Genomic DNA, 16,095 nt, shown 5'->3' with positions numbered 1-16,095 from the left:
GAAGGTTCACTTTGTTCCAAATAATTTTAAGGGGAAATATTGTGAGGCTCAAGAAGCCTGAACTTCGTCTGGAATTGCTGAAAGGCTTACTGATGACCTCGGAACAGACTTTCAGACTGACCCCAAACCATGTTTACCATGCACCACTAGATTCAATGGGCTCATTTCCAAGTGCACTGGACTGCAGCCACAGAGTGGAATGTGGCAGTAAGAGGTGGATCTGTGAGCAGAATGAGGTCCACTTGCATAATAGGATTTCCCTTCTCTCCTCCTCCTAAACCTGTTTTTGGTTTTCCACCAAACACCAGAGCAGATTCAGGGGACACATGGGGCAGAGAGAGGGGTGTCCTGTTGCATAGGAAGGCTTTGTTCTGCTTGTGCATCAACTGAGACAAATCCCACCCCTACATTCTAAGTCAGGGGTAGGCAACCTAAGGCCCGGGGGCCGGATCCAGCCCAATCGCCTTCTAAATCCGGCCTGCGGATGGTCTGGGAATCAGCGTGTTTTTACATGAGTAGAATGTGTCCTTTTATTTAAAATGCATCTCTGGGTTATTTGTGGGGCATAGGAATTTGTTCATATTTTTTTCCAAAATATAGTCCAGCCCACCACATGGTCTGAGGGATGGTGGACCGGCCCACGGCTGAGAAAGGTTGCTGACCCCTGTTCTAAGTTCTCACACCTTAAAGGAAAGAGCAAAAGTCTTGGATTTCAAAAGATGGGCTTCCTTTCTGCAAAGTGTTAATTGGCCAGAGGGGTTTTAAAGGATGAAAAAGGGGAAGAACCAACGAAGAAAGTAAGCAAAGTTCAGTAAAATAGCTTTTCTCATGCAGCTTCTTGAAGATCTTGCAGTGTTTGCATTTTACTAGCTTTCAGCTGTTCTCAAAGTTTTCAAGCAATTATGTTCATGAACCTCATGTATTAAAAAAGGAAACAGTAAGAGCAAAAGCCACTGAGAACATCCCTGGTACACTCATCATTGAAACTGAAAGGACTTTCAAAACAGCAGCATTAGCCATGCTAAACAGAACCTCCATATACAGAGGAAGTATACCTTTGAATACCAATTGTTGCAGAGCTTGAGTTGAAAAGGGGGGAATTTGCCTTCAACCCCAAATGCACTTTCTAGATGCATGAAGTTTTCCACTGTGGGCAACAGGATGCTGGATTAGACCAAGTACTATTCTGATCCAAACTGGTTTATAAATCTAATAAATAAATAAATGATCCAGCAAGGCTCTTATTAAATTCGCATTGCTGCTGAATGGATTCCAAAGATGCTTGCCCAGGAAATGTTCCCAGTGGGTTCTGCCCAAATGTTATAGACATCCTTGATCCTCGGTGGAATGGAAAAAGGTGCTATGAGCTTCCCAGGGCCACAGCACAGGGCAGTGGAGAATGTTCAGCCCTCCAACTTTCATCAGCCCCAGCAAGAAGGGCCAGTGGGAAGGAATGATGGGAGTTGTAGTCCAGCCACAGGCTCCCCCCCACCCCGTTCTGCACACTCTGGGACCCCTGCAACCCATCTCAACGCATGCACTTCTCCCTCTCCCTCTCACCTGCTCAGCAATCTCCTGCCGCTTCTGCTCCAGGATTTTTTGCTGCTCGTTTGTGTGGTCCACAATATTTTTCCCTCCAACAAGGAGCTTGCTTTCCATTGCCTGAAAAGCAGAATGGGAGGGGTGGAGGGTTCCAATAACCAAAATCAGCATCTTGCAGAGCCTCACAATTACTGCTTTCTTTAAAATAAAATAAAATGGGTAGAGATCTCACACAGTTGTCTCATAAACCGTGCCTCCTTAGACCTAAGCTTGGGTTTTGGTTCGTGCTGCCCAGAAGCAGCTGCTCGGCCTCACAGCATCTCTCAAAGGACTCCAGCAGAGGAGAACTGCCCCAACCCTGGGGATACCAGGGAGTGAGCCTAGAATCTTAAGATGTGCTCTACCTTTCCCCATACATTTCCCACGCTTACATGGCTTGTCATCCAAGGCAGCTGATACCCTCAGTCCATTATAACGACTCTACACTTTGGGTGAAGATGGAGGACTGTTCATGTTTTGCATTTTCCCATCAGAGTTCTAGCTCTTCTCCCTACCTTTGGGAGGCAGTGAAATTGGGTGGGTGACCCTTTTGACAAGTGTACCCTGAGGAGATGGCTCAAATGGCCTCAAAGACTTCTTACTCTGCTCTCCCGGCACATTCCTCTTTCTTAACATCCCCTATGCCAGGCATGGCCAAACTTGGCCCTCTAGCTGTTTTGGGACTACAATTCCCATCATCCCTGACCACTGGTCCTGTTAGCTAGGGATGATGGGAGTTGTAGTCCCAAACAGCTAGAGGGCCAAATTTGGCCACGCCTGCCCTATGCAAATCAGAAGACAAGTTGACCTTTTCTAGTACACTCATAAATTTGGGGTTCTCCTCCCTGAGTGACTTATTACGGTCCTTTCACACCACCAGATCATTGAGAAATTAAGAAGGATCAGACTTGATTATATCAACATCATCATATTTATTTATATCCCGCCTTTTCCCCTGACAGGGACTCAGGGTGGCTTTCTAGCTGTTTGGTGGGCTTTCATGACATATACGAATAATCGTTCCCATCTGAACCTGCCAAATATGACTTTGCATGGGACTATTCATGGCATCTGCATAGGTCTCGGTGTATAAAAGCCTGCTGTGTCTCTGGGTCTTCATTTGAATCACATGGCAACCGCTTGTGACCCATGTCCCTGCCTCTTTTTTTCTTATTCTTTCCACACCTTCCTCACATCTCAATGGGAGATTTGGTCACCGGCTTGCTTTGCTTTGCATTATCACTCTTTTCAGGTCTCGGTTGATTGTTACATGTTCATTAAAAATGCAAATAAATAATGAAAGGAAATGAATTGGGTTGGGTTGAGAATACCTGCTCAGGTCCCACTCCTTTTTTCCCCCATCAAGCATTTCTTTTACTAATCACAGTTAGAAGAAAACACTGATTTTTGACCGGCCTTCAGATCTTGTGAAAACTTACCAAGATGGGAAGCTGTTTCACCTTTGGCTCATTAAGGTGAGGTGGCCATCCTCGACTCTACGAGCAGCTGACAGAGGAAGGATGAAGATGGTTCATTGGCAGCTGTGGGCAACACTTGATTAAATGTGCACAAGCTCTTCACATGCATGCCACCCCTTCACTCTTCCCTTCATGAAAGCAAGGAAACAAGCCAAGAAGTCACAATATAGCTTTCTATTACATGTGAACTGGATTAGGAAGCTATGGGCAATAGCTTCTGAACTGGCAGGATAAGATGCCATTGTTTAAAGCAAACAGCTGCAAGGTTGTTGTTTTTTACAGTGTTTTATGAATCGTATGAAATAAATAAAATAAAGCTGGCCTGCCAATGTCTGGAAGCCACTGTCCATCGCTCCCTGCTTAGCACACAAAAGAAAACTATGGCTAGCTGCAAGGTCTTGGCTTGCTTCCCTGCTTGCACAAAGAGGCAGTCTGTGAGTGCACAGATCTCATGCATCCGTCCTTGCCTCTGAAGCCAGAATTTGATTGTCCAAACCAGGTCTTAAATCACCTACACCTTTCCAACTGCTGGCAGCAGTTCTCTAGCTGTGAATAATTTGGAAAGGAAACCTTTGAATTCAGAATGTCAGAACCACTCTGAACATCAGAGAAGCGTTTCAGGAACAATTCCCATCCCTATGTTTCTGTTTCTAGTCTTCAACACTGAACCTCCCCCAGAGAGGTTCCTCCCAGGCCACTTTTCTGAAGCTACAGAACTCGGCAAAGAGCCTCCTACCTTGATTTTGGCGCCCAGCCTTTCAGCTGCCTCCTTCTCTCGCTTCAGGTCTTCCATCTTCTTCTCCTTCTCCTTCAGCAGCCTCATCTTGTCCTCGGCCACCAAACTGTGGTCCTCTAGGATAGCCCTCTTCTCGATCTCCAGCTTCTCCTGCTGCTCTTTCCAGTAGTCACCTTTGTTACCGCCTCCTTCCTCCTCCCCTTCTTCGCCATCTTCCTCCTCATCCTCATCCTCCCCGCCGGCGCTGAAGCTTCCGTCTCTCCTCCTGTCTTTCTTCTTCCTCTTGACAACGGACCGCTTTTCTAGCTGTGCCTTGAGCCTGGCGATCTCCTCCTGGAATTCCCGCAGCAGCGCATCCTTGGGGTCTTCGTTCACTCTCGGCTTGTTCTTGATGTTCTTGGCCCGGTTGGCGTACCGCAGCGTCGTCAGGGTCTCGTCGACGTTGTACGAGGCGGGGCCGATGTTGGCCACCATCACCGTCTTGGCATTGCCCCCTAACGAATCCTGGAGCAGCCTGGTGAGCTTGGAATCCCGATAGGGAATGTGAGTGCTTTTGCCGTCCACCAGGGCAGATATGACGTTGCCCAAGGCAGAGAGAGAGAGGTTGATCTTTGTCGCTTCTTTCAACCTCTCCCCCTGGGCTCCGGTCTTAGACTGGCGCTCGCTGCCGGCAAGGTCCACCAGGTTGAGCTTCCCGACGCGTATGTGGTTCTCCCCATCGAGCCCCACTTCGCTGCACTCGATGGTGATCACAAAGATGGCGTGTGAACGGGAGCTGTGCTCGTTCATGTTGGTGGCCCCGACTGAGCGGTTCTGGTTCCCCACGTTCATGACATGCTCTATTTCCTTGACGCTCTTTGTGACGAAGGACGACAAGTCCTTCACGTAGACTCCCGTGTCTGGCCGCTCCTTCAGCTCCAGCCTCTTGGACTGATCCTTTGACAACAAGTCCCGGATTTCCTCCTGATAGATCTCCAGGTAAGAAGCCCTCACCAGGTACTGCTGGTTCTGAGACCGGGAGATGTGCGTGAAGATGTGGTCGAAGGAATTGGGGATGACGCCCCTTTTCTCGGGGTCGCCACGCACACCTTCCATCGTGTACGTCTTCCCCGTGCCGGTTTGCCCGTAGGCAAAGATGGTCCCGTTGAATCCCTGCAGCACCGAGTCCACCAGGGGCCGGAAGGTCTCATCGTAGAGTTCAAACTGCTTGGAATTCCAGTCGTAAACGGCATCAAAGGTGAAAGTCTTTGGCAGCTCGTGAGAAGTCCCCTTGGGGTTCTTCACTGACACCTGCCCCAACTTGACGTCCACCTGGACCACTTGCTCGTAGGAGGCTACTTTCTCTTTGCTGTTCATCGGCCGGCATCGCACCACCACTCTGACTGACTCTGAGCACTTTAACTTCGACATGACAACAGGTTGGCGCTAGGGCAAACTCAGCAGACGGCAGGACCAGGAAGGCCAGGGGTTTTTCCAAACCTGGAAAGAATCAAAGGCGAGAATTGAGCACAGAGGTAAGGCACGAAAGCAGTGCGTAGAAACCAGCCCCTCCCCATCCCTGGTCTGGCTTTTAACACTAGAGATGAAAGTTGAAACCCAAACATCAATTCCCAGAGTGGACAGGCCAAACCACCATCTCAAAATCTCAATTTCCCAACTGTAAGATAAAAACAAGCAAAAACATCCCTCTCGGAGTTACTGTGAGGCAGAACAACAAGAAGAAATAACAATGTAAAATGTTTTTTCCCTTTCTAAATGACAGGAAATAAGTGCTTCCTATTCCCATTTGATCAGTATTAGTGACTGAAGCAAATGACTTTTAACTCAAGTTTCGTTAAAAATGAGAAATATCACTTTGGATGATGATAATAATAACTATAATAATAGAAATAACAGAAATAACAGTAGTAGTAGTAGTAATGATAATATAATAAATTTGTATACCACCCTTCATCCGTAGATCACAGGACAATTCACAACATAAAAATACAAAATCAAAACACATGATATGTAATAAAACAAACAAACAAACCTTCCCACAAACACATTTAAAAGGCCATAGACTGTTTCTCAGCCAAAAGCCTGGATACAGAGCAACATTTTCGCCTGGCATCTAAAGATCAAGTAATGGAGAAGCCAGGCAAGCCCTCCTGCGGAGAGCATTCCACAAAAGGGGAGCCACTGCAGAAAAGGCCTGGTCTCGTGTCGCCACCCTCCAGACCTCTCGTGGAGGGGGCACATGAAGAAGGGCCTCGGAGGATTATCTGCAGTGGCTCCTACAGCTTCATTCAAAATCTGAAGATTGACTAGCTGACTAGGAGGTTCAGAGAGGTCTAGCCATTCTGAAATTCTCAACTTACATCCTTTCAAGGAAAATGTGCAAAAGGGCAGTGCTAGCACTTTTATTTCCCTTCTCTTCCCTCCCCCTCCCCTTTTATGAAGGTTACCCGCTCTGAGACCCCACAGCTAATTCTCCCCTGGCCTCCTCGCTGGCCCAATAAGGACCAATTCAACCAGCTAGCCCTGGGGATTATCTAATTGATTTTTGAATTTTATTGTTATTCATGTTTTTATACTGTATTTTATGCTGCTTTTATAATTAAGTGTTTTAAAGTGTTTTAAATTTGTTGTTAGCCGCCCTGAGCCCGGTTTTTGAACCGGGAAGGGCGGGATATAAATATATTATTATTATTATTATTATTATTATTATTATTATTATTATTATTATTTTCAGCCGGCTTCCAAGTTAAGAGTCTCTTGTACGTTCAGGAACGTTGTCCACACGCCGCAGGACTCCTTTTGCTCCTCTTTCCTCCCCTCCAGGGCCCAGATTTTGTCACAACCTTGTTGCCCTCCAACCGTGTTCTAGAATGCACGCCTCTCCTTTCCACCTCGGCAGCTGCTGACCTCACCAACCAACTCAAAGCGCTGTAATAGTGCAAGCTGAGTTATATGGTAATGATCTGCTCGATTAAAAAAAAACCCAACACCACCTTTATTCAAAACTGGGATTTCTTGCCAAGGATTGGCCCAAGGAGAAGAAATTAGAACACAGGAAGTGGCCGTAGACTGATGAGTCAGGCCGGTGGACCACCCAGCTTAATATTGTCTACACTGAATAGCCGCAGTTCTCCAGGCTTCCAGACATGGTCCTCTCCCAGTCTTCCCTGGAGATACCAAGGACTGAACCCAGGATCTTCTACTACTGAGCTACAGTCCTACACTGTATAACTCTGTACACCGTGGACTCTCCTTCCTTGGAGGTTTTTTAGCAGAGGTTGGTTGGCCATCTGTCATGGATGGTTTAGCTGAGATTCCTGCATTGCAAGAGGTTGGACTCTACGATTCTAAGATTTCCCAGACGCAGCAATTGCACATGCTATCCAGGAACTCTCAAATTTTAGATCCTAGAAAACTGCCCTAAAGCTTTTGCTTTCTTCCTACTTAAAATGCTTCCAAGTCACCTTCGTTAGCCTTAATTAAAAACGTAATAAAACTCTCAGAGGGGCTCATCATTGCTAGGAAACCACACGTTCAGGCCAGAATGATAACGTTCCAGAAAATGCATGGCTGGCACTGAAAGCAGCGACTTCTTGCCTCCTTCTCACCCTCTTGCCCTCACAATGTATGATTGCTAGAAAATGCACAGCACGACATCGTCGCACTTCCCTCTTCCACTTCCTTGGGGTCTAGGATCTAGGGATCTTAGTGGGCCCACAAGCTGAACATGAGTCCACAGTGTGACGCAGCAGCAAAAAAGGCTAATGCTATTCTAGGCTGCAGGGATGCGGGTGGCGCTGAGCGTTAAACCACTGAACCTAGGACTTGATGATCAGAAGGTTGGCGGTTCGAATCCCCGCGACGGGGTGAGCTCCCGTTGCTCAGTCCCAGCTCCTGCCAACCTAGCAGTTCGAAAGCATGTCAAAGTGCAAGTAGATAAATAGGTACCGCTCCGGCGGGAAGGTAAACGGTGTTTCCGTGCGCTGCTCTGGTTCGCCAGAAGCGGCTCAGTCATGCTGGCCACATGACCTGGAAGCTGTACGCCGGCTCCCTCGGCCAGTAAAGCGAGATGAGTGCCGCAACCCCAGAGTTGGCCACGACTGGACCTAATGGTCAGGGGTCCCTTTACCTTTATTCTAGGCTGCATCAACAGAAGGACAGTATTCCGATCAAGGGAAGTCATAGTACAGTTCTATTCTGCCTCAGTCTGACTACATGTGGCACTTTTTCCAGTGCAAAGCTTAACCCTGGAGAATCTCATTAAGACTGGAGCAGGTACTGACACTTTTCCCCCACTACTGAGCAATGTCAGAGAACTGCCATACAGCAGACTATGAGAGGTTTCCAGACAGACCCGGCATCCTTTCCTGGAAATCACATACTGCCTGTATGGCTGCAGTAACGGAGTAATTTTGACTAATCTGATTTCGCTTCCACCTCTGTGCTTGGAAAGTCACTGCAAACCAAGGCTGAGAACTGGCTCTGGCGAGAGGGCCAGATCCTTAGCTCTTCCACCCCTAGCAGGCCAAGTAGGACAGGTCAGTGGAGCAGCCCAGCTGTCAATCACCTAATGTCACAATGATGACAGGTGACCTTTTTTGCCCACAGGGGTCTTCAGAAGCCTCTTTTAAAGTGCTGCAGAAAATAGCATTTTGAAAGGGGCTTCTGAAGATCTGACCAGTTGTCAGGTCTTCAAAAGCCCCTTTCAATGTGCTTTGTACCAATCAGCTAGCAGGCAGTGCCTGCAATCCCCATGGATCTTACCTGCCACTCACATGCAGGGCAGCTGGCCATGGCTTTGCCAAAAGGGCCTTGTGGGACAAATGCAGAGGCCTGGCAGGCCTAATTAGTCCAGGGTGGAGGCTGGAGATCCCCACCCCTGCTATAACCAAACCAGTGGAAGAGCCAAGAAGCCAAAGGAAATAAATGTTCAAGCAGCCCTGCCAGGGACAGAGCCTGACAAGCAGCCACAATCTAAGAGCATCAAATAAACAAGTTCGGTCAGGCTGCCTGCAGCTTCAACAGGAAAGCGATTCCTGCCCGTCGAGCCTTCAAGCACAACATGCCATGGCCTGAATGCAGTTCTAATTCTGTATTGACAGGACCTGAACATTTTTTATTTTAGAGCTGTCGGGTGTAAAGCAGCCCATTCAACTTGGTGCAAGATACAAGATTCAGAACGCTGCAACTGCGCCATGCCAGGGATTAGGACACCGCTGAGACCTGGTGCATCTTCCATAACCCATATTACAACCTCTCCCCAAAAAACAACAACTATTTGTGCTCTGCGGATGTTTTGGACTACAACTCCCATCAGCCCCAAGCAGCACAAATGATGTGACATAGTCCAAATCATGCAGAAGGTGCTACTTTCTGAAAAGTGGTAACGCAGGTTCTCTATTTGCACGCCGAAGGAACACACAAGCACCAGAAAGCTAGGATGAGAGCTGAAGTTGAAGATCCGCTGGGCCCTGTCTCTTTTTAAAGCACGTACTGAAGTATACTCAGCGCAGATGAATTGCCTCGTCGTATTAACTGTATGGCTGGCTAAGGAGAGATAATGAGGGTGGATTTTCTTCCCCCTTTCAATTAACAATTTATACAAAGTGGGTGAAGTCAAGGGGAGAGGCTGCTGCTTGGTGGTAGAGCGCATGATTTGCATGCTGAATGCTCCCGTTTTTGCCACAAGGAGATCCCGTGAAAGGACCTTTGGCAGGAGGGCTGAGAAAGACCTCACTGTTAAGCCCTGGGGAGGCTCTGCCAGCCACAGGAAAGGCTATTGAACTAGATGAGGGAGAGGTTTGTCTGAGTTTTAAGGCAGCTCCTTACCTTCCACTAAGTTGGGATTTCAAGCCTGATTTTGACATTGTGAGGACAAAGGGGTGGTATTCATCCTGGAGCATGCAATGAGGTTCTTTGAAACTAGCACGGGTGGCAGCTGAAGAATTTGGGGGTCGAGGAGAAGTTCTGGGAACCACATGATGGGAGGAAAGGCATGGTTCCCAGCAGTGCGCCCTTGTTTATTTTGCCAAAAGCAGAATACACCACATGTGACAGCAAATGTCCGTCAAGCAGGTTCTGCCATGCGCTACTGTGCCTTAATTGCTTGCACCCAAATACATCAATTATTTGTAACCAAACATTTCATGAGGCGACGCACTCCATCCCTGCTGAATGCCCGGCCCAACATCCTATTTTAGACAAGCCTTTAGGACACGGCGCTCTCCGGAAAGAGCCCTCTCACTCTTCTGAAATCCAAAAGCAATCTGGCCAGATCCCAAATTGACTCTAATCCACTACACTCACCCAGAGCTTCAGATTGCATTTCCAATTGTACAGAATACGGGAAGCAATTCAAAGCCTGTTTTCTTGGAGCGTAGGATGAAGTCATGCCTGGAAATTAAGTCCTGGTACTATTTGAAATTAAATTGGTGTGGCAGTTCAATCATCAGAGAATTTTAGAAGAAATCAGAAATTAAGGAGACTAGTTAATTCAAATAGCCTGCGCCTTGAGAACCAACAAGCTAGGACAAGATTGCTACATACTGGATATATTCCAGGATTGCCTTTAATTTTATTTTAGTAGTGTAAACACAAGATTCCACACTAGACCTGGAAGGTGGAGGATGAGATTTAAAGAGATTCTAAGAACAATTATTTTCCATTTTTGCTACTTGAACCTGTCAAGTATCTGTAATTATGTTCCTTCTTAGCATCATTTGGCTCCTTCCATTATTCCATCTTATAAATGGGCAATTTGTGATTTTCCTCTCTTTCAGCAATTTTTCCTCTTTATGGTAAAGAGGTGTCTCAAATCAGACAGAATATTCCAGGTGTGAACTGTGGAGCATTATGATGAGGTATTTTTCTCAGCTGAACTAATTCTACTGAGTACACACCACAAACTTAACCTCCAGCTAAAAAGTAGTAGTAGTAGTGTATTAGTAAGAATAGTATTTAAAAATAAAAAATAAAATAGTGTTTATGTTCCCTGATCTATGGGTTCAAAGAAACTGGAAACACAGACATGTCTTAGGTAAGATATATTTCTTTTTGTGATTTTATTTTTTTGGGAGTTGAAAATTGAAATTGAACACCCTTCAGAAAAGCAGAGCAATCAATGGCTGTTTGGCTTCTCTTGAAAAAGCCAAGCTTTGCTATCTTTCAGCTTTAATAGGGCTAGAGAAAATCACCCACCTCAAAATCTATCCTCATCCTGCCTTTCCCAGATGTCTCCCTCTCATATAGACATCACAGTCATGTACAAAAAACTCCCTATATATACTAATTGACGCTCTTATTTCATCCCCATGAAATACAAAAGAGTCAAGCAAGGCCTTTGATCAGGGACAACATCTGCTGGGTTAGGTGCATAATTGCACAACGCTCTTCATCAGTTGGAACACAAAAATAGCTAAATCTAAAGTATTTTTTTACAAGACAAGGTTGATTGCATATGTAAACAATTTTATCGGTCCACAAAATCTCGCATGTTCCTTCATTAAAAGATGGTCCAATAAAATATATCAATTCAGTCTATTCTGTGTTTCTTATTGACTGAAAATTGCATGACAATCGCCCTTATATGACCCCACGCTGCTAGGCATTCAGTGACAACCAATACAGCCAAGCAACAGAGCAACTGTCAAAATCAGATCTATGGCAGTTTAGAGAAACACACCACAGGCTCTGTTAAAACACACCATCCTGAGAACAAAGACAGAATAAACTATTCATTTGCAGAATTGGGTTCCTTCTAAGGAGAGGAAATAAGCACCCTTCTTGCTTTGATGAAATCATTTTTTGCAGCAACGAATTGCTACATAAGCAAGACCACCACAGCCAACTGTCCCTTGCACAGATGAGCAATGAACATAATGCTACCTTCATATTGCACCAGCAATATTATGTTGCACAAAATAGAATAGTGTAAGATTCTCTAGTAAAATGTGCCAAATTAAATATCCGAATCCCCTTTGCAGTTGACCACTATTTTATCTAGTTCTTTCCTCCTGATCTTCTTAGCTGGCAATAGTATGGCTCCCTCTAGTTCGGCTACTTTGGTGGTGCCTGGTCTTCAGTGTCTATATGAAGCCTGATCCTATGTCTGCTTACTCAGAAGCAAGCCCTACTGAATGCAGCAGAACTTGCTCCCAAGTTGTGTGGATTACACACTTAGGTGCATGGTTATGTGTGCAAGCCTACAAGACAAGGAGATTCAACAACCACAGGATGGAGACAGCACAACTGGTACCCAGAAAGCAGAGTCTAGGAAGCAGTGTTAGAAATCAGCAAGGCACCGGGCACACTTTGCTACTGGCTGGGGTGCAATTGCAACCACGTGGAGATCCCTGGATGCCAGCTGGCGACTGACATCTCCATCTGGCTGGCCTCTCCAGGTTTCTTAAGCAGCTAAGCAGAATAACTCATTTATTGCACTTATATCCCACCTTTTTCTCCAAGGAGTGGAGTACATGGTTCACCCCCCTCTCAGTTAATCCCCACAACAACCCTGTAAGGTAGAGGTTAAGAGGTTGTGACTGACTCCAAGATTACGCAGTGAGCTTCAGGACTGAGTGGGGATTTGAACCCTGATCTCCCAGGTCCTAGTCTGACACTCGAACCACTTCACCACCCTGGCTTCCTAGAGTACTTCTGCTGTGGGGGCGCTATATAAATTAAGTAGGTAAATAAATACGGGGAAAGCAAAAGGTCACCCAGAGAAGGATCTGAAATATTTTCCTTGAAGCTTGAATTTGTTTTATTCTGGACTGCTTAATTTTATGTTTTAATGTGTTGTAAACCGCTTTGATTTTTTTGTCTTTAAAATATAAAGTGGTATCAAAATGAAACGCAAAATATTAATAACAATAAAAAAATCTCACTAGGGGGAAAAATGGCACCTAGACAGTCTGTAGGTTCAAGGCGCTATTTGGCAATTAGCTTATAAATCTGAGTTTCTAATACTGGCAGAAACTCTCCAGGGTCTTTTCCTATTATTTAATTTGTAGACTTATTTTATTTAAAAAAATCCACATATAAATGGTAAGTAATTCAACCTTGGCATGCGAAAGATATGCTCCACTGCTGAGGTACACTCCTTCCATCTCCCTAAATGTTTTGATGAGCAGCCTCGATGTGCAAGCTGCCTCCTGAACACAGGTAGAAGCATCCTCATATAAGACACTTAAAGCATGGCAAGAGGGCAGGTGTCGACATTCCTGCATTCCGGGGGGTTGGACTAGATGACCCGTGGGGTCCTTTCCAACGCTACAGTTCTACAATGCTGTGGTGCTGAGAGGCATAATGCCTCCAGCGGCGGAGGCAGACCACAGCCATCACGGCTAGTGACCACGGACAGCCGTGTCTTGTCTAATTGTCTCACAAAAGCCATCCCTGCTGGTGGCTGCCTCTTGTGTTTGAGGACACCCTCAAAGAACTGCAGGGGACGGACGGACAGGCATTGAATAACATGCGGAAGAACAGAAGAAGAGCCGGCTGCTGGATCACGCCCATGGCCCACGGCGTCCAGCATCGCCTCCTCACGGTGGCCCACCAGAAAACCCACAAGCAGGACTCGAACGCAAGATCCCTCTCCCTTCCTGCTGGGGTTTTCCAGAAGGTGGGATTCAGAAGCATTGCTGCCTCCGACTGTGGAGGGCAAGAGCATGGCCCTCCTGGCTAGGAGCCCCCCATAGCCCCCTCCTCCTCCATGGATTTGTTTCCATCCCAGCTGGTGGCCCTCCCTGCCTCCTCCTGCAGGGTCAATTCACCTGGAGGGGTCGCAGCAGGGCATGGCCTTGTGTGTATGGAGCATCCGGGTGCCTGCACGCATCCACCATCCACACCCACGCCCAGATACACGTGTGCCTTGCGAGTGCAGAAGGAGGGGGGGTAGGGAGGAGAGGGAGGGAGCCTCCGGGTGCGCGTGCACGCATTCCCACGGTTCCACGCCCAGACACGCGTGTGCCTTGAGAGTGCAGATGGAGAAGGCGAGAGGAGGGGAAGGGAGCATCCGGGTGCGCGTGCACGCATTCCCACGGTTCCACGCCCAGACACGCGTGTGCCTTGAGAGTGCAGGAGGAGGAGGAGGGAGCACCCCGGTGCGCGTGCACGCATTCCCACGTTACCACACCCAGACACGCGTGTGCCCCTGGGCGTGAGGAAGGGGAGAGAGAGAGGGAGAGGCGTGGGGCCGCCCGAGGCCCCCGCCCCACAGATGCGGCTCTTCCTCCTCCTCCTCCCGCCGCGCGCGCGCACCCCCTCGCCGCCCCAGGCGCGCGGCCGGTGGGGGGGGGAAGAAGGCGAGGGCGAGGCCCCTCACTCACCTGCGCCGTCACCATGGAGACCCCGCTCCTCCTCCCGCCGCTGCGGCAGGGACGGCGGCAGCACCGGATACGGCAGGGGGAGTCCGGCCCCGCCGAGGCCGCCGCTCACTTCCTTGGCAACGCGGCCGCCCGCCCCGAAGCCATCACTTCCTTGGCGACGCCCCGGCCCTAGCAACGGGCCCCGCCTCCTCCGCGCCCTCGGCCCTGGCAACGGGACACGCCCCTCTGGCCCTCGAGGCGCCCCAGCCACGTGCGCAGCTTACGGGGTGTGTGTGTTTTGTTTTAATATAATTTTTATTAAATTTTCTGTTTTTACGATTTAAAATACTCCTTTTTACATCCTGAAGATATCAATGGCTTCCATTCTTCTCTTTCCATGCTTCATTTTACATATCCTAAATCCCTGCATATTTTACAAAAACTGTACAATTCAGTATTCCATTATTACAGCCATCAAAACTAATTTACACCGCTGAATTTATCTTAATGCTGCCGGCGTTTTCAGCTGTATAGCTTAGGTGTGTTTTAATCCACTGGAGAAAGCGGGAGATCCAGGGTTTCTATGAGCTCAGCTTGATCTTTCTTTTTTTAGGTTTTCTTAATGCTGCTAATCATATGGCTTTTGCTGTATTTCTTTTACTTTATCATTGATATACGAATTTTTATATAAATAAACTTATGTATATATGACATTAACATGAATCCATAGATCTCAGGGCTGTCAGCAACGTAAAAGTGGAATATAAAAAATACATAATACAGCAAAAACAAACCAATAGCCTCTCCTTGTAATTGGGATGCTTAGCGCATCTTTTAGTTGCTGCTTCGTTAACAGTGTTTATTGGTGCTCTGTTTGCTCTAGTCCCTGGCTGGTGCTAAGACTGGTTATAGTGTAAATTTAAAAAAAAAAAATAGTGCATAGTTTTTAGTGCTGCCTTTGCTGTGAACCAATGCTGGATTATAAAGTAAGTAAATCTTATTTCTAAACTTACTTTACGAGCTATTGCCTGATTCTTTCCAAAGAGGGAAGGAAGTCAGTTTGCTTTGTAAGTTGGACTTGCTCAAAAGGAGGTTTTGCAGCCTAATTCCTATGCTTTCAATTTTGCTGCCAGGGATGGGATTTTAAAACTCTGTTTAACAGTCACACCTGGGGCAGGGGGCCTGGAAGGATAAATTGCAATTAATATACCCTCCTACAGCACTCGTGAAATTAAAAGACACCTGCTTCTTGGGAGAAAAGCAATGACAAACCTAGACAGCATCTTAAAAAGCAGAGACATCACCTTGCCAACAAAGGTCCGTATAGTTAAAGCTCTGGTTTTCCCAGTAGTGATGTATGGAAGTGAGAGCTGGACCATAAAGAAGGCTGATCGCCAAAGAATGGATGCTTTTGAATTATGGTGCTGGAGGAGACTCTTGAGAGTCCCATGGACTGCAAGAAGATCCAACCTTTCCATTCTGAAGGAAATCAGCCCTGAGTGCTCACTGGAAGGACAGATCCTGAAGCTGAGGCTCCAAGACTTTGGCCCCCTCATGAGAAGAGAAGACTCCCTGGGAAAGACCCTGATGTTGGGAAAGATGGAGGGCACAAGGAGAAGGGGACAACAGAGGACGAGATGGTGGGACAGTGTTCTCGAAGCTACCAGCATGCGTTTGACCAAACTGCGGGAGGCAGTGGAAGACAGGAGTGCCTGGCGTGCTCTGGTCCAGGGGGTCACGAAGAGTCGGACACAACTAAACAACAACAATCTGTTAAAAATCATCCCATAAGGGCAAGGAGGAAAAGAAGCGGAATGAGAGCAGAGCAGCCGCTGGGGGGCGGGCAGCGGGAGAGGCAATAGGAGACCCCTCAAAAACTGGACAGCTTCACTGCCAGGAGTAGGAAGGGAGCTGTGGCAAGATGTGGGCATAAAGGAAGAGAGGGTGGTGAAGTGATAAAAAACCTGTAGGAAATGCAAATTTATTCAGAGCG

General features: G+C 47.2%; 1 protein-coding gene across 1 annotated transcript in view; it reads right to left on the bottom strand.

Annotated features, from left to right (window-relative positions):
* The window catches only part of KIF3B (kinesin family member 3B), a 28,246-nt gene extending 13,931 nt beyond the window's left edge, over nucleotides 1-14,315 (bottom strand). Inside the window, exons 1-3 of the mRNA XM_083618578.1 lie at nucleotides 14,124-14,315; nucleotides 3,796-5,274; nucleotides 1,561-1,662 (exon numbers count right to left, since the gene is read on the bottom strand). Of these exons, the coding sequence (XP_083474704.1) occupies nucleotides 1,561-1,662; nucleotides 3,796-5,205 (1,512 nt within the window). The 5' untranslated portion in view covers nucleotides 5,206-5,274; nucleotides 14,124-14,315. The remainder of the gene's footprint in view (nucleotides 1-1,560; nucleotides 1,663-3,795; nucleotides 5,275-14,123) is intronic.
* Between the last annotated feature and the right edge of the window lie 1,780 nt (nucleotides 14,316-16,095).

This window comes from Podarcis filfolensis (assembly GCF_964270895.1).
Source record: "Podarcis filfolensis genome assembly, chromosome: 6".
Classification (NCBI taxonomy): Eukaryota; Metazoa; Chordata; class Lepidosauria; order Squamata; family Lacertidae; genus Podarcis; species Podarcis filfolensis.
Note: the sequence above shows the minus strand (reverse complement) of the source record. Positions and strands in the feature narration are given on the sequence as shown.